At 36.8% G+C, this 23313-nt stretch overlaps 2 protein-coding genes across 2 annotated transcripts; one reads left to right on the forward strand and one right to left on the reverse strand.

Annotated features, from left to right (window-relative positions):
- Positions 1-621: 621 nt before the first annotated feature.
- LOC132037097 (uncharacterized) lies at positions 622-6314 on the forward strand. Its single transcript, XM_059427558.1, has 6 exons — positions 622-1097; positions 1968-2113; positions 2608-2776; positions 4102-4200; positions 6018-6100; positions 6181-6314. The coding sequence occupies exons 1-6, from the start codon at positions 696-698 to the stop codon at positions 6311-6313; spliced, it is 1032 nt and encodes a 343-aa protein (XP_059283541.1). The 5' UTR covers positions 622-695; the 3' UTR covers position 6314.
- Positions 6315-7884: 1570 nt separating this feature from the next.
- On the reverse strand, positions 7885-19752 carry LOC132036291 (long chain acyl-CoA synthetase 8). The gene is made up of 12 exons (XM_059426595.1): positions 19729-19752; positions 17769-18371; positions 17608-17688; positions 17235-17507; positions 16648-16779; positions 16380-16553; positions 16033-16262; positions 15729-15846; positions 10853-10984; positions 10634-10768; positions 10070-10276; positions 7885-8244 (listed from the first exon to the last, which is right to left on the reverse strand). Exons 2-12 carry the CDS (start codon positions 18309-18311, stop codon positions 8080-8082), a joined length of 2190 nt encoding a protein of 729 aa, XP_059282578.1. The 5' UTR covers positions 18312-18371; positions 19729-19752; the 3' UTR covers positions 7885-8079.
- Between the last annotated feature and the right edge of the window lie 3561 nt (positions 19753-23313).

A 23313-nucleotide genomic window follows, 5' to 3' on the forward strand; every position in this document is an offset into this window, starting at 1 on the left:
TTTTTATTTAAGGATAGAATTGAAAAAAACTAGCTAAATTGTGTCTTAATTTTATAAGATGACACATATTATGGGATAAAATTATTTGGCTAAGGTGACAGTTTTTATGGGACGAGGGAGTATTAAGTTACATATAGAGTGATAATGTGAAGGCTAAATATATCGACGCCCTTAAACTTGTTAATATAATAAATTTTATTTAGACATTTAAATTGTGGCTTATTCTAACTGAACATATAATAACATGTTTTATTAAACATTTCTCTATGTGTTCTCAAACGGCTTTTATGTAGCACTATAATATTTTTCACATCCTTTAGTTACACGCATTACCATTAATTGAAACAATCGAGGTTTGACATCAACATATTCTAAATGATTAGCTTATAATATACATTTGAAAGCACAAATAAATTTTTTTCTATAATTTTAATGAATAATGTCCAGACTCCACTTGTGAAATTATGCTGAATATGTCGTTAGTTTTAATAAAAAGATTTTGTAATATGATCAGATCAAAAATAAAATGTAAATTTTCACATGGGGAACAACGACGTCGTTTGATATTCCTTTGAAGTTTGAACACGTGTGATGAGATATTATCAGTTATTTTGATCTCATCAGTTATTTTGGTCCTTCCGAGTAGCATTACTGGATTGCTGGTTGCTTCAATTTTCCTTAAAACTCTCAACAACATGTTAGCCAATACCAGCCTCATCTCCTCTAACTTTACTTCCTTACTTCTTCCTAGAAATCATAAACTTACCGCTGAAATTCCATTTCCAAACAGTGCGAAAATCAAGAATCCCAAGACTCAATTTTTCAAGAACTCAATCTACAGTTGCAACTTCATAAACACCAAAATCTCAGGATTTGGGCAAAAGGGTAGTCCGTATATATGTCATAGTTCACTAAACTTTCAAAATCAAGAAGAACCAGATATGAAAAAAGATGTAGACGATTCTTTACAGGAGAAAGAGCTAGGTGGTGGAAATAATAATGGTGACCAATGGGATAGGACAACATCGTTTGTGCTGTTTGGGTTGTGGTCTGGACTCATGTACTATGTTTTCTTCCTTGCTCCTAATCAGACCCCGGTATCACTTCATATTTTGCTGCTAAATATTCTCTTCTCTGATTCTTTTTCATGTTCATTGCATATTTTTAGCTATTTACATGGACACTTATTTGTGGTTTAAAGCATTTAAGACATCACATATTAAGGGTGTGTTTGGTAGGAAGGAAAATGTTTTCTTGGAAAATAACTAAGTTTCTTACTTATTTTTTAGCGTTTGGTAAGTGAGCAAGACAATATTATCCCAAAAGCAGCAACAACAACATACCCACTGTAGTCCCACAAGTGGGGTCCGGAGGAGGGTAGGATGTAGGCAGACTGTACTCCTCCTTTTGTTGGGTAGAGACGTTGTTTCTGAAAATATTATCCCAAAAACATTTATATAAAATCTAGGAAAACACTATCGGGTGGGATGGGGTGGCGAGTGGGAGTTTGGGGGTGGCAGGGGGTGGTTTGGTCAAGGGGCGGGGATTGAGGGTTGTTGGAGGGTGGGGAGGAGACAATGAGCTTGGAAGGAGACAATGAGCTTGGAAGGCCAGGACTTGTTTTTTCTACTTCCAGTAGGGAAGTTATTTTCCTCATTTTAATGGAATTTTGTTTTACCGTAGAAAATGTTTTAAAAATATTTTGACCAACCAAACATGGAAAATTGAAAAACATTTTCTTGATCGATACCCAAACACACCTTAAGTGTCCTGGAAGAGGCAATTCCAAACAAATAGTTCTTGAGCGTGCTAAAAGTGATTGAAATACTAACAAATTATGACAAAATGCCTGTCAATAAGTACTACTTTATGAGCATGATATATATTTTTTTGCTTCACCTCTTTATTCTATAGCTCTCCACTTTGTATTGTGTTTATCTTAGTCCTTTTTTACCTTATAATTGCAGTTGACAGATATGTATTTCTTAAAGAAGCTCCTTAAATTGAAAGGAGATGATGGCTTCCAAATGAATCAAGTGTTAGAAGGACTTTGGTACATCATGGGTTTGTGGCCATTAGTTTACAGTATGCTGCTTCTTCCTACCGCTAGAAGGTAACTTCTTCGGCACCCTTGCTTCAGCTCATTTTTTGGCTTTTCATCAGCGCAGGCCGATCCAGGATTTGAAGTTTATGGCTTCCTACATCTAACTCAAGTTAATATACAATAATAACTAGGTTCACAATGAAATATATTTATATATATATATATGTGTGTGTGTGTGTGTGCGCAAAAGCTATTGGATTCCTATGAACCCGCATGTTATGCTCTAGCTCCGCCACTGGACTCATCAATGCTAAGCCACAAGAAAAGGAAATGAGAAGTCACTTCACATTCTCCTCCTCGTCTGTGAGGAGACTAAAGACCTAGAACTATTGTACAATTCTTGATTTTTCTTGTTTAGCTCTATATATAATTTGACTTTAAGCGATTCAAACATTCTAGAATAACTGTTGTGACCGACAGTTGGTAACCGAAAATACCTCACTTTTTCTTGTTTGAACAGACAAAAGATTCAGTAATCTGATATTAAACCTTTGTTTCTTCAGTTCAAAAGGCAGCATTCCTGTTTGGCCTTTTCTTGTACTTTCATGCTTTGGTGGTGCATATGCTCTCATTCCTTATTTTGCTCTCTGGAAACCACCACCTCCACCTGTTGAAGCAACTGAGCTTCAAAAGTTGCCTCTGAATTTGTTCGAATCAAAGCTAACTGCAGGGGTAAGGGATTCTTTCATTTGACAATTACAGAGCTTCGCTTCTTCTAGTTGTCATCCCTTTAATTGCTTTGCGGCATCTGCCTTCTTTAGTTAAAGTTTTTTCTATTCTTTTCTTAACTGATTTATGTATCGGATTCCATTCTTCGCATGGTTGGGTATTAATATCGGCTCTATCTATAAATATTTTGGATTTGTTCATAATGGTCAAATTATATCTGGTCTTGTTCCACCTTTCCTGTCATTTTCAATACAATTTTCAAATTATTGATTTTCCTATATTTAAATTGTCTGTCTTCGTCACTTGTAGTTATTTATCATTCAATGAATGACTGATAAAGAATCCATAGATATTAATCTAATCCAATTGGAATGCTTGTACTTTGTAGTTGCACATAAGCAAAGTATTGAAAATCGTAAGCAAAGTATTGAAAATCGTACTTACTCTTTCTATTTCTAACCATCTGGGAGATTCATCGTAGATTATTCTAGCAAATAGCAGAATCATGGCTAGGGAACTATACTGGGGACCTTTATTATAGAAATTTTCGCGACCAATCATTAGACCATGCAAACTAGAAATGCTTTGTCTTGGCTAAAGAAAGAGACATGGATATATCTGGGTCATTATAAATGAGAGGGAGCCATATGTGTGAAATAGAGTAAGGATATCTAACCCATGATGTTTCTCATGCAAAAGAATACAACAACAACATACCCAGTTGAATCCCACAATGTGGGGTCCGGGAGAAAGAAAGTGTACGTGAGACCTACTCCCCACCTTGGAAGGTAGGGAGGCTGTTTCCGAAAGACCCTCGGCTCAAAAGAAAACTAGGAAAACAAGGGAAAAGAGTCAGATACGGACAAACAAATCAAAACCATGTGAAAATGAGAAATAGCAAGAGCAATGAAGTCATGATAAAACAGCAAAGATAGACTAGACCAACACATAGAAGCAGGATAAAAATACTCCTAAAACGAGAAAGGAAACCTCGCGGCCCCCCCACTAGCCCTCTACCCTGATACTCAACCTCCACCCCCTCCTATGACCGGTCATGTCCTCGGTAAGCTGGAGTAACGCCATCTCATGCAAAAGAATATTGGGATAGAATTTTTTTATATATAAGCATGTTAAAAATCTCCTTAAAACTAAATCCCATTGCAAGTAAGCACAAAAGAGAAGTGAGATCTGGCAAGCTTAAATGTTAGTACTATATTGTAGCTTTGTGTGGTTATGACTAGATGGTTACAAACTTAGAAAATGGATCTGAAGTGCTTTAACATTGATGGTTGAACTATTTTTCTCTCTCCTAACTAATGATACTTCAGATCACAATGGCTGCAGGGCTAGGGATAATATTTTATGCAGGTTTCTCAGATGGAGATGTCTGGAAGGAATTTTACCAATACTTCAGTCAAAGCAGATTTGTAAGTGTTTACTTTAATGTCTATGTTCATATGCTGCAGCATTTGTTGTCGTGTTACCATAAATTTAGTAGTTGAATCGATGTGGTATTATTGATCTATCGAGTAATGATTGGACTTCAGTGCCGGTCTCAGTTTCCTGCATAAACTGGTAAGGCTTGTGGTATTCAAAAGAGCTATTAGTTAACTGGTCCAGAAGGTGGTCTGTGTGATAATAAGAGAATTGCTTCAATATTTCACCAGATGCGAAAGAAATTAGTCTAGTAAAATATTCAACCGGCCATCAACATTCTACTAGAGGTCTGCTTGTTGATTTAAAATCTAAAGTGACTATTTTTTCACTCGACTTGCCTTTTCTTTGAGGATGAGGTAGAGGTTGGAGAGATTGATTAAAGTTATAAAAATTATAAAGTTCTTGAGATTCAACAAAGGAAGTTGGATTTGGAGTCTCTATAAGTCTACATCAACTAGGAAGTTGGATGGATCTTCTCGTGAGGCTTTCGCTTGTTCTCTGTCAATTAGGTTGGTGATTCTTGTTCAAGTCTTTCATGAGAATAAAAGCAAAGATAATTGACAATGGGAAGGATAACACTGGAAGCAATTAACACTGGTCGGTAATAGTATTCAATCTCTATACATTCCATAAAGACCTGCCTGCTGCAAAGTAACATGTCAAACTAGGGGTGTCAAACGGGCAGGTTGGGCTGAATTAAGGCGGGTCAAAATTGGTTGAGTTAGTAACTGACTAAAAGTTACTTGGGCTGAAATGCAACGCCCAATTCGTACTAAGCTCTAATTTCTCTATTATTATTATTTTTTTAAATTTTTTTTTTTTTTGTTCTTTCCTAATATTTTAACTAACTAATAAAAAAAATCCCTCTTTATTATAGCTATATATAACATATCAAACAAACAAATTGTGTTTTTGAAAATATTTTGAGAAAGTTTCTCATGGGTCAATGTGGGCTACATGTCAGCCCAATTTTTAGATGGGCTGAATTGGGCGGATCAAAATGTGATGAGCCAATAAATGAGCAGGCCATTGACTTCCCCAAACTTGAGCGGGTTCGACGGGTCATGCTTTCATGCACTAATTTTGTCACCCCTATGTCAAATTGTGGACTTGCTTCAAGGAAGCCATTCATGCATTCGGGTGTAGATTGTTCCTTTTAAGCTACTCGTGGCCCTTTTATCACTAGCTTAGCCCCTATGTTAGAATCATCTGGCTAAAAGTTGATTCAAGAATCTAACTAGCTCCTACTATGGCGAAAACAGTGTGATTAATACTTCTTTCTTTTACTTTGGTTATCTTTACTTTGCCTTGGCGCCTTCACTTCTGTACTTTCTTTTTCCAAACTGCTTTGATATGCTTTCCTTGAGCCGAGGGTCTATCAAAAACCACCTCTCTACCTCCACAAGGTAGGGTAAGGTCTGCGTACACACTACCCTCCCCAGAACCCGCTTGTGGGATTACACATACAGTTGTTGTTGTAATATTTCGTCATAGCTTTTTACCCTTGCACTTCTTTCAAACCTGTTCTACACACACAGTTGTTGTTGTAATATTTCATCATAGCTTTTTACCCTTGCACTTCTTTCAAACCTGTTCTGAAAAACGAAATCGATTTTCTTTACTGTCAAAAAAAAAAAAAAAAAAAACGAAATCAATTTTCTCGAGCGAAGGGTCTATCTGAAACAGCCTCTACCCCACAAGGGTAGGGGTAAGGTCTGCGTACACGTCTCCCTCCCCAGACTAGACTGGGTGTGTTGTTTTTTTATTAGACCTATAAAAACCTGACATATACTTGATTTATCTGCAGATCCATGTGATGTCAATTGACTTCAGTTTACTGTCAGCATTTGCACCATTCTGGATTTACAATGACATGACTGCTCGAAAGTGGTAAGCTCATTCTCACGAAAAGTGTAATTCCACCCTATGCAAAAAGAATTGATTATTAAAACACAGTTATGTCACACAAGGTATGACAAAGGATCTTGGCTTCTTCCTCTATCGGTGGTTCCTTTTTTGGGTCCAGCACTATACCTTCTCCTACGCCCATCTGTTCCAACAGTACCAGCCTCATCAAGCCCAACTTCGACTGAAGAAAAATGATCTCATACACCAGGATTTTAAGTGTGATACGTTGAACAAATATAACAGACGAGAAGCATATCTAAACAAGTAGTGCTGAAATGCCTCTCTGCTGTCTGTAATGTACATTTTCAGAGCTCAAGCAACAACAAACTGTATTTCGGGTTATCGGCTACTCTATGGAGCATAGTTCAATAGTTGAAATGAAGATCATTTGAGCTGCAAATTCACTTGTTGCTTTGTCATCTTTTCTTCTATTTTTTTTTTTTTTTTTTTTTTTTTACTGCCCTTGTTTTGTATAAACTTTCACACCATGTATTCTTAAGATGGTAATTTCCAAGTTCAAGTGTACTATATTTTCATCTATAGTTAAACAACATTCACAACACCCTCATAATGGAAAGATGTAATAAATAGAGAGATTTAACTTCCTCTATTGTTTCATATATATATATCTGTCTACTACTTTTAAGAGTCTTGATGATTTAGTGTATTAGTGTTATAGGCGCTTTAATTTTCTTATTTTTAGAATGCCCCTGCGTCATATAAAATTGTTCTAATCAGGGGACAATTTTGTTACTGCCCTTTTGTTTGGAAGGTGCTAACTGCTCCTTATATGGTATGGGAATATGTCTGATTAAAGTAATCTAATTACGTAGTACTTTGTTACTCCTGATGAGGGTCCGACCAATTTATTTTAGGAACTGAAAAAGGAATTTAAGAAAAACTAGGAGAATACAAATAATGAAAAGAATTTTCAACCCTCCAAATTCACTGGGACTAACCAATTATGATTAACATCGCAGATAAATAGAATAATATACCGGAAAGTGTAAGCTATCCTACCATCAACAGTGAGAGCTTATAACATTTCTTTAACAAAACCAAAAGGAAAACATAACACCAAAACAATCTAAAAAGCCTAAAACTATTTTAGAAATGATCGAGATAAAAGGAGAAAAATATTAAATCTATCGTACTTTGTTTGATAGGAAAAACAGAAAATGATTTAACACAAAGGGAGGAAAATCAGTCTAGACGCACATTTTGTGATCAGTGTTTAAAGCTAGTTCCAAGCATAACATCGATCTATATGTTTATCCTATACGTTTAGGTGGATATACTAGAGAAGGAGAATACGTAAATTAGAAGTTAATCAATAAAATGATTTTAAATGGTACCAACAACATACTAGTGAAATCCCACAATGTGAGGTTTGGGGAGGCTAAAGTATATGCAAACCTTACCCTCCAAGGTAGGGAGGCTGTTTCTGAAAGGCTCTCGGCTCAAGAGAAAGCATGACAAAAAAGGTCAGATAAGGACAAGCAATTCAAAGCAGTATGAAAATGAAATACGGAAACAAAAAATCATGGTAAAACAGTCTACTTAAAATAAAATAAAATAAAAAAGGAGCAGTAAAACAGTCTAAAAAAAGGGTACCACATCAAGAAATAATAGAGAAGCAAACTAGTAACTTTATTTGCCTGAGAGATGATTAACAAAGAGACCAACTGTATACCACAATCTGAGAAGCTCAATCCACACAATAAAACAAATAGCTGAAGCTGGTGACTTTTTCTTTTAAATGTCTGTTATACATCATTCTTTAGTAGGACAACCATATGGAAAGATGCATACAACTGCTTTAACATTAACGCAACAGCAAAAAGAGACGTGTAATTGCACTTCAACAGGAAAACTTGTGCTCATCTTGGAATGTTTAACTGACAAACAGGAACACAAATCTGCTAAAATGGAGCGTAAATCGGCAGGGAATTAAGAATGATTCACTGATACAACTTCTCTAACTCATTCTTATATCGAGCCTTCAGTGGTTCCCGCTTCAATTTCAAAGCAGCAGTTACCAATCCAGACTCAGGAGTCCAAGACTCAGGTATTAACTTGATCTTGGCAGGAAGCTCAAACTTGTCCAATCTTGCAGCTTTTGCTACCTGAAAATTAGTCGTTTATATTTCCAAAACTTGCAAATTCTAGGAAAATAATCTTGACATGGACTTGGATATATAAAGAGGTAAACTAGTCGTCCGGAGAAAAATATGATTCATTAGCAGAGGAGGCTTCATGAGGGGCTAACGGTAACCTTTCTTAAATAGGTTGTACAGCCCTAGATATTTTCTCGGAACAAGAACAGGAAGGATAATTATTCTTTCTATGAGTTGATGCTTCATCCCAACCAATTAAGGATAAGAAAGAAGAAGGGTGGTTGTGGTGGGGGATAGGACTGGGGATAAATCAGGTCATCGACCTTGTATTGAAGCCTCCAATCCCTCCCTACCACTAAAATGGAAAAATGAAAACGAATTTAAAAAAAAAAGGGGGAAAGGGTCAAAAATACCCCTCTACTTTGGGGAAAGGGCTAAAAATGTCCTCCATTATGAATTTGGGTAAAAAATACCCCTCCCGTCATTAAAGTTTTCAAATATACTCCTGTCTTAACGGAAATCCACAAAATAACCCGATTTCATTTTTTAAACCCGGCCCATCATTAAACCCAACCCAACTAAATAAAAAGAGAACAAGAAATTAAAGCAAGTTTGGAGGAATTAAGAAAAGCGGGTGAACTGCAGAAACACTCAAACATTTTCATTTTTATGTATATTTATCTGTAGAAACACTTCTTCAGTTTCATCGCAACGTGAACTGCTGTCTTCAAAGGGTTCACTTCGATATGAAGAGTGACATACAGATCTGTTGGGCTGCTGTCCAGGACCCCTCCTATGTACATTTAACTACATCTTTGCTTTACCATTCTTTATGCTATATTACTTAGTCTCATCTCTTATTTCTTTTTTTCTTTCCCATACTGCTTAAAGGAAAGATACCCAGTTTCTTTAATGAATATTTGTACTTGAAGATGTGAAATGTCTAGAATAGCAAATTTTGCATGTACTTCTATAAACTTATCCAGTTTTGCGTGTGATTTTGAGGAAATATTTTGTTATTATTGGTCAAAATGAACAATATTCACTTATTAGTTGGGTACTTGGGTTATTTTGGGGATTTCCGTTAAGACAAGGGTATATTTGAAAACTTTAACAATGGGAAGGGTTTTTGACCCAAATTCGTAACGGAGAATATTTTTAGCCCTTCTCTCAAAGGAGAGAGGTATTTTTTACCCTTTTCCCAAAAAAAAAATTAAACCATCTTCTCACTGGTTTGCCAGCAGCTGACCATCCAAGATATAAGCATATAACAAACACTATAAATATATTCTAAAATTTTCACACTATCCAAATACTCCAGAAAGTCATAGGAAAATAAAAACACTTTAGGCTGCTTTTTCCCTCAGCTAAAATTCTATTCGTTTTTTTTTTTTTAATGTTCTTTCTGTTGACTTTTGCTTATTTTCTTGGACTCTCTTACCATTTGCCACTTTTAAACATTTACGCTCATTCGTAAAAAGGGCTGCCCGGTGCACAAAGCATCCTGCGTCAACATTTACAGTCTTTTGTGATTCCTTTTAAACTCAGCAATTGATTTTACATCACTATTCACCCCTTTTGTCATGGGGATGGGCAAAAGGCCTTTGAGATTTGCACCAAAATTTGGAGGAGGAATGTGTTTCATGTTTATCTTTTTAGCACAAAAACTTTGCTCAGTTATGTCATCATCTTCCTTTTCATGTGACCGCAATCAAGATTGCATTCATTTATCTTACTTACCGCAACTTTCAGAATAAAGAAAGGCCACTAGTTTTGCCAAATTAATAGTCACACATGATTATAAATTGATAACTCTCACTGAAAAGAAACGAACCTTCGAAAGTGATTGCTTGACCTCGTTAACTGATTCTGCTTTGTCACACAGTTCAGAAAAATCTTTGTGCTGGATGCCATTTTCTTGGGCCCACTTCTCAAGCACCTGGCGTGAAGGGACGACTAAAGCTACACAATAATTATGGAAGGGGTCTGCGTAGACCATGATGCTTTCTACATAATTGCTTGATAAAAGTGCTGCCTCAACCTATGCGATGAGCATCAATTTATCAGGTCATTGCCCCAAATCGAGACCAAAGATGAAAAATAAATAGAAGAAAACAAGAGGAAAATAAAAACTCGTATAAGAGCCCAAAATAGCAGCAGAATATGATATAGATTTTTCCATCACTGGTTCTGCCACTGTATTGTGAGGACTTCATGACCAAAAATGGAAGTGACCAAAACTCTAAATCTCGTGCGCAATCATAGGATGAGGTGAATATACTAGGAGTCATACCTTTTTTTTTAATTGGCTAAGCAGGAATTGGTGAATCTACTAGGAATTAGTTATAATGCTGGGAATAACATCAGATTCCATGTGTGTGAAAGAAATTGTACATACCTTTCCAAGTGAGATATACTCCCCGTGCTGAAGCTTAACAATATCTTTCTTTCTATCAATAATTTCAATACATCCATCGGGATGAAACCTCCCAATGTCACCAGTGTAGAACCAGCGCATGCCTCTCTCATCAACCTATGTCAGAGATAATAGCAGCATAAATTATTTGCAATATAACAAAATCCTCTATTTGCAATGAGCTTTTTAAGACAGCACTACCTTATAAACCTCATTGGTTTTGTCCTCATTGTTGAAGTAGCCAGCAGTAATGCTGCACCCACCAACAACTACTTCTCCCCGAGGCATAGGCTTATCACCTATTCTGTAACCTCCTTCTTCCCAAGTAATAAGCTGCATGGTTTAGCACAAGACTTCAAGTAAGAACCAACAATGCACTACCACAAAACTAGCAAGCTCAGGATTTAGCAAGTTAACCAGTTTCAGGCAAGAAACGAAAGAAATGGGAACAGCCACTATCCTTTTCTCTTGTATAATGTTTAATTTGTTTTTTGATAAGGTAAATAATGTTATTAACAATTGGGGGGAAGCCCCATATACAAACCGTATACTAAAACAATTGGGGGAAGCCCCATTTCTCGTTGGGGGACGGGGGCGAGGGTTAGGAGGGGTAAGTGGGTGAAAGGAGCGTCTAGGTTGAGAGTAGGATCTTGGAACATTGGAACGTTAACGGGGAAGTCCATAGAGCTAGTTAAGATTCTTAAGAAGAGGAAGATTAATATAGCTTGTATCCAAGAGACCAAATGGTAAGTCCTAAAGCTAAGGAGGTAGACGGGTATAGTTTGTGGCTGGTAGGTCGAAGTATAGAAATGGGGTGGGCATTTTAGTAGATAGTGAATTGAGAGATCAGGTGGTAGAGGTTAGGAGAGTCACTGATAGGATGATGTCGATTAAGGTGGTCGTTGAAGGACTCGCTTTGAACATTATTAGTGTATAATAGCAGAGCAATGAGGAGAAGAGGCGCTTTTGGGAGGATTTGGACGAATTAGTGGGAGGCATACCGCCTACTGAGAAGCTATTCGTGGGAGGTGATTTCAATGGACACATCGGACCTATTTCGGGAGGTTATGATGATGTGCATGGAGGCTTTGCTTCGGGGACGGGGAATGGAGGAGAGTCTCACTTTGGATTTTGCAAGAGCTTTTGGGTTGGTGATAGCCAATTCGAGTTCTCAAAGAAGGAGGAACACTTGGTAACCTTTCGTAGTTCGGTGGCTAAGACTCGAATAGACTTTTTACTCCTCAGGAAGGATGATAAAGGTACGTGCAAGGATTGTAAAGGTCATACCGAGCGAATATCTTACAACCTACATAAGCTCTTGGTGATGGATTTAGCGATCAAGATGACGAGGAAGAATCGTGGAGGACCGCCTAGGATCAGATGGGGGAGTTTGACCACTATTAGTGCCCTGGAGATGGGAGAGAAATTGAAGGATATGGGGGCCAGGATAGTAGTGGGGATTATGTGGGATAAGACGGCTAGTTGCATTAGGGTGGTAGCAAGGGGAAGTGTTGGGGGTCTGGTGGCGTGGTCGGCATCGAGGGGATTGGTGGTGGAATGGAGAAGTTCGAGGGAAGGTGGAAGCAAAGAAGGTGGCGTATGCGAAGTTGATAAGCAAGGATGAGGTGGAGAAGTGGACGAATACGAGAACTTTATAAGATGGCGAGGAAGGAGGCGAAGTTGGCGATTTCGACGGCAAAAGGCGGCGACTTTTTGAACGTGTATGTCGAACTAGAAAAGAAAGGAGGGACGTAAAATTGTTCAAAGCTAGCCAAGGCGAGGGAGAGAAAGGCACGTGATGTGTGGATCAAGTAAAATGCATGAGGACGAGCATGGCAAAGTATTGTTAGAGGAGACTCATTGGGGACGGAGATGGCGGTCTTCTTGCCCGAATGAAAAGCAGAGAGACGTTGTGTTGGGTGATTTACAATCGCGGGAAGGCGTCGCGATTTTTTCTAAGGTTGACTTCGTAGGATGCGCGGGGAAATTTCACGGGTTTGGAGTAGGTTGTTTAATCGGCATTGATCGAAGAATGGAGGGCGAGTGAATGATCCTCTGTCTACGAGAATAGGAGATATCCCAATGTCACTATGAAAGTGTGGGAGGGTGGTGGAGATGAGGGTGAGAGAGGTGTGTCGCATCGGATTCATGTAGGGACGTTCGACTCTCATGTGGTCGATGTAGGGAGAGGAAGAACGTGGTGTTATGTCAGAAAAGGCTTAGACAAAGTTAATCCATGGAAATGCTTGGGAGCTAAAGTATGTGGCGTACATTAGGGTGATCGAGGACATGTATGCAATATAACAAGGAGGAGACTCCTCGGTTGTGATAGGGTTGCAATGACTCTTAGCTTTTTGGTGATGGATGGTTGACACGGCATTGGTGAGGTGCCATGGTGTATGCTTTCGCGGACGACAACCGATTCACTTAGCGGGTTGGGAGTGTTCATACTCAGTCTAAAGGGTTTTGAAGTAGGACGAGCCAGTACTTGGCAGTAATCGCTGCACTCTGACTTGGAAGTAAGGCTTGGTACTTCTCCCCGTTTGTGCAAGCATAGGCAGTGATGTACGTCGTGCCAGGGCGGTGGATGAAATGGAGGCTTGCTTGGGAGTCTTTGTGACGAAAAGGTGCCGCCCAAAACTTGGAGCAAGTTTGCAAAGTAGTGGTTAAGGCGGTATCTATGTATGGGGGCGGAGTGTTGGCCGGATTAAGATCTCTCGCGTTGAAAAGATGAAAGTTGCCAGAGATGAGAATGTTGAGATGGATGTGTGCCACGCCGTAGTGAGTGGATTAGGAATGAGGATATTCGGGATAAGGTGGGGGTGGCCTCGGTGGAAGGCAGATGCGAGAAGCGAGATTGAGATGGTTTGGGCATGTGAAGAGGAGAGACACGGATGCCCCGGTGCGGAGGTGTGAGAGGTTGACGTGGATGGTTTCGGACGAGGTAGGGGTAGGCGAAGAAGTATTGGGGAGAGGTAATTAGACACGACATGGCGCGGCTACGAGCACGGAGGACACGACCTTAGATAGGAGGTTTGAGGACCCAAATTAAGGTAGAAGGCTAGTAGATAGTCTCGTTATCCGTTCTTATTAGTAGTCGCATTATTGTAATATAATTTTTATGCCCGATTTACGTTATTATCTCCGTTATTTCCTATGCTTTGATTATCTGTGTTCTCTCGCTCCGATTACTCGCTATTATCCGTTATTTCGTGTTGTGATTATCCCGTGTTATGTCTGTCTTGCATTATTTCTTCCATATCGCTTTCAATCTCTTTTTCCGAATCTCTTACTTTTATCTTACTTCTTTTTATGCTTTTATTGGTAGAGGGTCTTTCGGAAAGCAGTAGTCTACCTTGGTAGGAGTAAGGTGCCGCGTACACTCTACCTCCCTGCATGTGGACACATGCGGGGATCACCGGGTTGTTGTTGTTGTTGTTGTATACTAAAAAAAGAGAACCTACACCAAAATATGGTTCTCAACAAAGAGATCCAATCCTCTAAACAAATTGGAACCTCGTAAGTACACCAAAAGGAAACTAGAGACATAACTCTGCATTTTTAAAAAATCAAATTCCAACCCTTCAAATGCCCTCCTATTCCTCTCTTTCCAAATAACCCACATGATTTGTCTTTTTATAATGTTTAATTGAACCTAGCTTTATCCATTTTGCCCATTTCCCTTTAATAGGGCTATCATGGAAGTCCCCAGATAAGAAAACCACTTTGACTACATTTGAAATTTGCAACTTTTTTAGAAGAAAATTCCCAGAGAAACTCGTGAAATAATAATGGATCTGATAAACTATAAGCCATCTGAAAAAATCAAACTCAGTTGAAGGACAAAAACCCAACACCGCTTCAAGAAGGCGCTGAAGTATATGCCTTGACAGTCTACTAAGTCAAGATATTATTTAGACGTTTGTCTAACAATAACAACAACGCCTCAGTCCCAATAAGTTGGGGTCGGCACTTTTGTATAACAGTAATAAAAAATATCAAAGTAATGGTTGAGAAGTTACGTTGATGGATTTTAAATCTAATTGACTCTTGAAATTGGTGACAGTTGTATAAATAACATTATTAGTGAAATAGGATCAATGTTTTTGGAAATTTCAAAATAAGAAGAGTGTCATACAAATTAGGACAGAACATGTAGTAAACAGAAACTTTTTCAGTATCATATGAGTTAATTGTATTGCTGTCTAAGAAGAGATGGTAGTAGGCTGCAGGCACTGAAGGTAGCAGAGGAAAATGATCTGAAAACAATGAAGATGATTCATTTCAAAACTGGCGATAAAGGGACTGGACAAGGCTTTTGGAGTCAGTGGTTGAAAGGATGGTTCTTTGCAGAGTTGACAATTGGGACCGCTAAAGTGGAAGATGTACGGTGGTGCATGCTGCCCAAGTGGAGAGTTTTACAGAAACATGTATAATTCGGTGTATGAGAGGCTGCAACTGCAATGTCCTCTTTGGTTTCTCCTGATTTTCCTCTCGTCTTGCTTTTCCTTGTTAATTGTTGTTTCTCAGAGAAATCATAAGTTGTGAAAGAAGAGAGAAATTCTTAAAAGGAGGTTAATAAACAGAACTATTTTCTTGCACATATCTGATTCATTAACTTTAGTGTATGGCTTATTTGCAGTTCCGTGTCTACTTTTTCTCCTTTCCACAGACCACAGAAAACCTGTAGATTTTAGAATCAAAAGAGATGTACTTTGCAGGAAACCTTGACAAAGATTGATGAAATTATCCTCAAATTCTAATGGTTACAACAGAAGATGGTATTAGCAGATTGAAAGTATAGCTTCTATAAAAAAAACTGGGGAAGTCATAGGAGTGTCAAAAATATAAAGCCAAGGAAAAGGTAGAAAATTGACAGACGAAGTTAAGGTGAAATATTCAGCTCTTGTGAAGACTTCTCAAGTTTATATCTATTCAGAACAACTTGCTAATATAGTTTCTCATAGATCTTTCATAAATGAATGAACACAGTCGATGCTCTCAAATGAACTCTATATCTAAACCAGGCTATCCGTTTATCAAATGTTACCGTTATGTCACCACAAAGTGAGCATACCTTTATGTAGCAACAAGGAAGAGGTGGACCAACACGCCCAACAGAAGGATCATCCCACTCAGAGAAAGCAGCTCCAGCAAACGTCTCTGTCAAGCCATACCCTTGACCAATAGGAGCTCTACAGCAAGCGGTCACAAAATATTTTGCATTGAATATATTTGTCAAATTTGAAGCTTAACGACAGGTAGCCCACACTAGGAGCAGATATTGAAAAAAAAAAAAAAAGGAATCCAAATTTATCTTTGCAAGCAAGAGAACATATACAGATAGGATACAGACCATCATCAGGAATGAGAAGAATTACCCCATACAAATGTTGATAAATCTTTGAGTATCTCCTGACAGAGGAGCACCACCGCAAAGCATGAAACGGATATCTCCTCCAAGCACAGCCCTTACCTTTGTAAATATAATGATATCCCACAATTGTTTCTCTAGACCCCAAGCTCCAAACCAGCTACCTTCCATAGCAGCCAATCGACGGTTAAAGGCAATGTGGAAAAGTTTCTTGGCAAAACCTGCCTTCTCCTCAACCTAGCGTCACGGAAAGTATAAACAACAGTTAGTCCAAATTGAATCTTTTGAAGCCCTATTCTCAAACTAAGTATGCCCTTGTCATTGGGATCTTAAGACTGAAAGGTCGGTGGAAACCTTCTTCATAACACCATCCCGAACACGATCCAGAATAGCTGGAACTGCTGCCATTAAAGTAGGTTTTAAAACTGTAGCATCTCCCTTGGTCCCCTTCATGATTTTGTTAGAAGTGTCTGTCAATGTGAGGGCCGAGCCATAACCAATACAAGCACCTCCAGTCAGCATTACAGTCTGCAATACCACAATGACTTAGAACTACAATAATATTCATTTGCTAGGTAAAACACAAATGAAACAAATAAAAGATAAACTCCTGAGGAGTTACCTCAGCAGCCAACTCAAAAACGTGAGCTAAAGGAAGGTAAGCCAAATAGACATCACTGCTCCCAAGTTTTGGAATCACAGTCATAACAGCAGCTGCAGTGGCTACAATGTTGCCCTGAGTTATCATAACACCCTGTAGAACATAGACAAAAGAGATTAATTAAGAGCAGTACTCTTTCCTAATAGAAAAGGAAAAACTACGCAACTATTCAGTTGGTTTAAACCAAAAGTTAAAAAGACAACAAGCATCAGTGGAGGGACAGACATTTGACGAAGAAGTAGTGCAATCTACGATATGAGTGTGTTTACGTGACACTATGCCTAAGCTGAAATACTCATATTTCTTTCTCTTTATGTCTTGGAATGACATCTCACCGTGGATAACTTATTGAATGCTCTGATAACCAAAGCTTAATAGATTCAACAATCCCATATGTTAATTATCAGCTTCAGATAGCATAACCCCTAAATAATAAACAAAAGTGGGCCAGTTGGGAAGCCATAGCCCTTAAGAAACATACAATCATTATATTTATATCGAATTCCAGTTCATCGGGAAAATGGATCAATAAAAAGTAAGGGTCAGACCTTAGGCAAGCCTGTACTGCCACTTGTATACATGATCACAGCAATATCTTCTTTGTTAGGCATTCTCGGCTGAATAGGACTATTTCTACCCAGCTTTTCTACTTCTGAGAAAGATGACATCCTCCAGCTGCCAATACTTGTGAAATCTGTTGCCATCTCGTATTTCTTGTCATCCTCAAAATAGATGACATTCTTGACGGTTTTCAGGCTCGAAATAACAGAAACCAATTTTTTCAGTTGCTTGGCATCACATATCAATGTGGATGCCTGAGTCTGTCAATGGTCACGAGTAAGTTTAATACATAGTGTCATATGACGCCTCGAATAGATGAATAAAGTTGCATACATAGAGTAAATAATAACAGTGGCTCACCTCATTGAGTGAATGTATAAGTGCATCATCGCCCAAAGAAGCATAAATGGTAACAACAGTAATATTTTGCCGGAAGCATCCCTGAATACAATAACTTCATCATGAAAACTGTTGTATCTCGCAATAATTAGGAACGCAGAATAAGGGAACTACTTAAATACCTGAAAGGCAATGAGCCACTCTGCACGAGTTTCTGCGAAGATAGCAGCACGAGTGTCCACATCATGACCCAAATTAACAAGACCAGAGGCAAAGTTGCAAGCGCGATCGAATACTTGTCCATAAGACTCCCACTGATACTCCCCCAAGTGAAGTTTCTCAAACTTCCTTCCATCACTTGCAGCAACAAAGTCCCTGCTAACTAGTTTTCTAGTTCCCAGACAGCGATCAGAGGAATGTTTTTTACAAGACTGCTCAAATAGCGCTGCTACAGTTGTAGCCCCTTCCCAAGGAACTTCTACTAATTTAGCTGATTTAGCATTGCGCATTGCAAGACCTGCCTCACCACCAACTTCAACCGGAACACCTCTCTGTTTTGCCTTCTTCTTCCCCATAAGTAACATGGAGAGGAATATTGGTATAATTATGGCCACAAAAACTGCAGCAGCAACCCCAGATGACCCATAATTTTTGGAGATAAAATCATAGCTGGTCAGTCTCTCCAGGGTACTCGTATATGGAGTATTTCCCTCGGAATCTTCCATCTTATATATCGCACAATTCTATGTTTCTGCAATCACTTCTTAAAAAGAATAAGCAGATACCTAACATATTATACATAGATCAGTAACATCGACTTCAATCTGAATACAACATGGGATAATGTTAACAAGGCATTCAGCCAACAAAAGACCAAAAAGGACTGCCCCTGGGCCTAAGCTCAAAATTGGAATTAATATGGATCCTTTGCCCTCAAGCATACACAAAAGGAATGGCCAAAGGCTTGAACCCGTAGATGCTAGAAAAAATTCACATATCATATAATCAGCAGGAGTTGTAGGGAATGAATGCAACAATGTGGACCCACATATGCAGAGAACCCCCAAAAAAATGGCCCAAAACTCAGTGTCACTCCACAGAATCCTCAGCCTCTAACTCATTAGTCTTAGCCCTTTGAATGTTATTAGCAACAAATCATGTACAAACTACACATTTCAGTTTCTAGGAAACAAAAAAGACAAGTTTGAAGATGAAAAGCTCAAATACCATTGCCCAAATTCAACCATCCAACAACAATGAATAGTCCCTCAAATGTCTCCATTATCCCTGAATATTTCCATTGACAATCCTAAAATACTAGGTACTCAAACGAAAAATAAATCACGAGGCAATACAGAAATTTTTCTCAACTCTAATCCAGTAACAACAGGAAGAAACACCCATACGTGGTAGCATTTATATACCGAAAATATGAAGAATTTTTTTACCTTACTAGATTTTTTCACAATCAAATACAAGAAATCGTATAATACTCCCTCACAGTGGCGGATCCAGGATTTTCATTCAGGGGGTTTGGGGAAAAAAAAAAAGAAGCTAAATATAATTTATTCAGGGTGTTCAAAAGTTAATATATGCACATAAACACAGAAAATTTACCCTATATATACACTGTAACTTTTTGCCGAGAGTGTTTGGTTGAACACCCTCAGCCCTCTTTAAATCCGCCCCTGCTCTCTCAGTCCCTCTGTCCCAATTTATGTGGCACGGTTGGAATTTCAAGATTCAAACTTCTAAACTTTGATCGTGAATCCGGGACATAGAAGCTTTAAGGTTTTTTGAAATAAAATTTATATATTTGAAAGCTACGTAAAAAATACTATAAATCACACTAATTAACAACTTAAAATATTTAAAAGACATAAAGAAATTCCGGGCAAAGAAAAACTTGGTTGGCTCTCAAAATTCCAACTGTGTCACATAAATTGGGACGGAGGGAGGTACTCCATAAGCATGATAGTGCAAGAAATATCTAGACAGCCCGTGTATACAACTCAATTAGTTAAATCCAATCACAAATATACAAAAAAGAACAAGCAAGAGATCAGTACTAGCGAAAATAAACAGCTCCAAAGTTATATCCACAGAAATCAACATATTAAAAAGAAACAAATACACACATACGTAGGATCTAGATCAAAGCTATCACAAAATCATATATATTTAAATTGCGCAAATTGAAAATTGAAGAAGAGATTACCTTGAGGGAAGGTTATTGATGGGGAAAGTGTTGTGTAATGGTGGTGCTTTAAGTCATGCAATGAGGAAAGTTGATGAACATATGCTGCATTTATGGGCGTTGAATTTATACGTATATTATACTACTGTAGGTTGCTACTAGGAAGCAACTGTTTTCCGTATTTGCTTTAAAGGCTGATAATTGTTCCCTATTTCAAGTTCAACCCCTGTCCCAATATTATTAAGTGGCACAAATTAAATTTCAAAAGTCAAACAAGTTTCTCTTTGAATGAATTTTTTTTATATGTATGATTTATGTACAACTCTTTACTCCCTCCGTCATGTTTTGCTTCTCGAGAATCAAACTGCATAAACTTTGACCAACATTTTAAGATGTATTTTTTCATCATATTAATATGAGAAGAATTGCAACTTATAGCATTTTTCGTATAGTTTCCGAACATCTAAATTTTAGTTTCGAAATATTGAATTAATATAATTTAATTTAGTTCCGAAAATTAGTCAACTTGACTCTCGCGAAGCGAAATGAAAATAGACAAAGGGAGTACATAGTTTCCAGATATATAAATTTTATTTCAAAAAACTTAAAGCTCCTTTGTTCGAATTCACCGTAAAAGTTTAGAAGATTGAATATCGAAATTTCAATTGTGCCAACTGCCACCTAAATTGGGACAAAGGAAATAGTACATTACAACATGAAAGTTAATGTTTGAGAGAACATGTTGGGATATGCTCCTACTATTTACTACTTTGGTTTTCTGTATAATCAAATAACAAATTAGTTAATATATAGAATTAACGTAAGTGGTTTCATATTTAATTCCTACGAAATACAATACGAAAAGTTTAATTCTTTAGAAAAAATTAATTTATGACAGATATATGTATCATTTTAAGAAATAAAATTTCTAAGAACATGCTAATAAAAGGTTAACAATCACATATGCTACTTAAATAATTAAATTATGTTTTTTTTTACCCTTTAGAATGGTGTTAAGATCAAAAGTGGTCGAACACTCAAGAATAAAATGCCACTCATTACATTCAAGTTTCTTTTCTTTTTTTAAGACAACTATTGCATTTAACTCGATTGGAACTTGCATTTAACTCGGTTGGAATTAACTATATCATATAATTATTGTTTTACCAAAATATATCATGATTGACTAAAGTAATTGCTTACTTTAAAGAGTAAGAGAACAGTATAAGTAAATGGAGGACATAATCTAACGGTTAATATTGTTGACACAAACTATTATTAATATATATGTTACTAATATCTTGACAAATACCAAAATCTAAATCCATAATTACAAAAATATAATAAATTCTAACATAAGATTAAAACATTGAATTCTCTGAATAGAACAATTGCAACCAATTGAGGACCGGCGGAAGGAAGTGTGAGTAACGAAAGTATGTGGTCTTATGTTCACTTAAGGACCTAGTCAAAGGACAATTAGCGCAAAAGTTTTTGCTTTCGTAAAGCAATTGTTCTGCAAACGTGTTCCTGGTGCTAATGCTTTGACAACGAAAACATCGTGCTTTATTTAAGAATAATATATAAACATTATAAAATATAAAAGTAGATATTTTAACTAAATCTATATATAATTTGTGTTAGTACAAGCAGACAACAACAACAACAACAACCATATACCCATTTATCTTTTTTAGTCAATTTATATGAAAGCAAAATTTTCATTCCACTCCTTTAATATTTTAACTTCCATTTTGATGAAATTATTTAATTCAAATCAAATTTGGAACCATAATTCTTGACATTATAACTTATGTATCCTAATTTTCTAAAGTTATTTAGTTCTAAATAAATAATCTATACATAGTTAATGAACTTTTAAGACAAATACATAATTTAACTTACTGATGGACGTGAATGATTATGGTTCCTCTCTTAATGGGGATTAGGGGTTTGAACATGGATATGGAAAAAAATCTTTGGAGAAAGCGCTCCCGAATAAAAAGCGACTTACTCATGGACGAATTATTGGATTAATCCATTCAAAATGCGGATATCGAGACCAATCGAAAATCAAAGAACGTGAAAAATGAGGTAGGAGGTTCGATAGCTTTTGAAAAGTAGACTTTAAAAACAAAAATAAAAAAATTGACTTAAATAAATAAGATTAGGACCTAAAAGTAATTAATTAAAAAGTTTTAAAAAAATTTGAAAATTATTGTGAGGACTACAAAAGTCCCTTCAGTTCGATAACTTTTGAAAAAGTAGACTTTAAAAACAAAAAATAAAAAAATTGACTTAAATAAATAAGATTAGGACATAAAAGTAGTTAATTAAAAAGTTTTTAAAAAATTAGGAAATTATTGTGAGGACTACAAAAGTCCTCACATTTGCTCTTATATTATATAACTAGTTATATGAGGCCGTCTTCTTCAAAAGTCAAGACCAAGATATAAAAGTAGATATTTTAACTAAAAAATATAATTTGTGTTAGTATAAGCGTACAACAACAACAACAACAACCATATACCGTTTTGTAGTCCCCAGTGGGTAGTTATATGAAAGCAAAATTTTCATTCCACTCCTTTAATATTTTAACTTCCATTTTGATGAAATTATTTAATTCAAATCAAATTTGGAACCGAATTTGACATTATAACTTATGTATCCTAATTTTAAAGTTATTTAGTTCTAAATAAATAATCTATATATAGTTAATGAACTTTTAAGACAAATACATAATTTAACTTGTGCGATGAAAGGCTTTCCTCTCTTAATTGGGATTAGGGGGGTTCGAACATGGATATGGAAAAAAATCTTTGGAGGAAGCGCTCCCCCCGAATAGGCGCGATGCATTGCGAATTATACGGATTAATTGGCTCAAATGCGGATATCGAGCGCCAATCGAAAATCAAAGAACGTGAAAAAATGATTTAGGAGTTCGATAAATTTTTGAAAAGTATAAACTTTAAAAACAAAAACAAAAAAATTGACTTAAATAAATAAGATTAGGACCTAAAATTAATTAATTAAAAAGTTTTAAAAAAATTTGAAGCAGGTTCGATAACTTTTGAAAAGTTTTTTTCTTTAAAAAAAAAAACAAAAAAATTGACTTAAATAAATAAGATTATGACATAAAAATAATTAATTAAAAAGTTTTTAAAAAATTGAAAAATTATTGTGAGGACTACAAAAGTCCTCACATTTGCTCTTATATAATATAGTAATATAGTAATATATAAACATTATAAAATATTAATAATTAATAAATTAACAATAAACAAAAGGATAACCTTTGATTAAACTGAGAAGTAACGTGTGAGAGCCCTGGAATTTGATGCCAATTCATTTAGAGCAATAAGATGGGCCACGTGGCCTGACATCAGCAGGTCGGCACACACATCTATTGTCTGTTGTGGGAATTAATTACTGCACCGTTTAGTCTTCGGCACACGCATCTTTTTTTTTTTTTTCCCACGTCGGCTCACACCTGTAATCATTTTGCTAGTGAAAATAGAGTAGAAAACTTT

This window comes from Lycium ferocissimum, chromosome 11, assembly GCF_029784015.1.
Source record: "Lycium ferocissimum isolate CSIRO_LF1 chromosome 11, AGI_CSIRO_Lferr_CH_V1, whole genome shotgun sequence".
NCBI lineage: Eukaryota > Viridiplantae > Streptophyta > Magnoliopsida > Solanales > Solanaceae > Lycium > Lycium ferocissimum.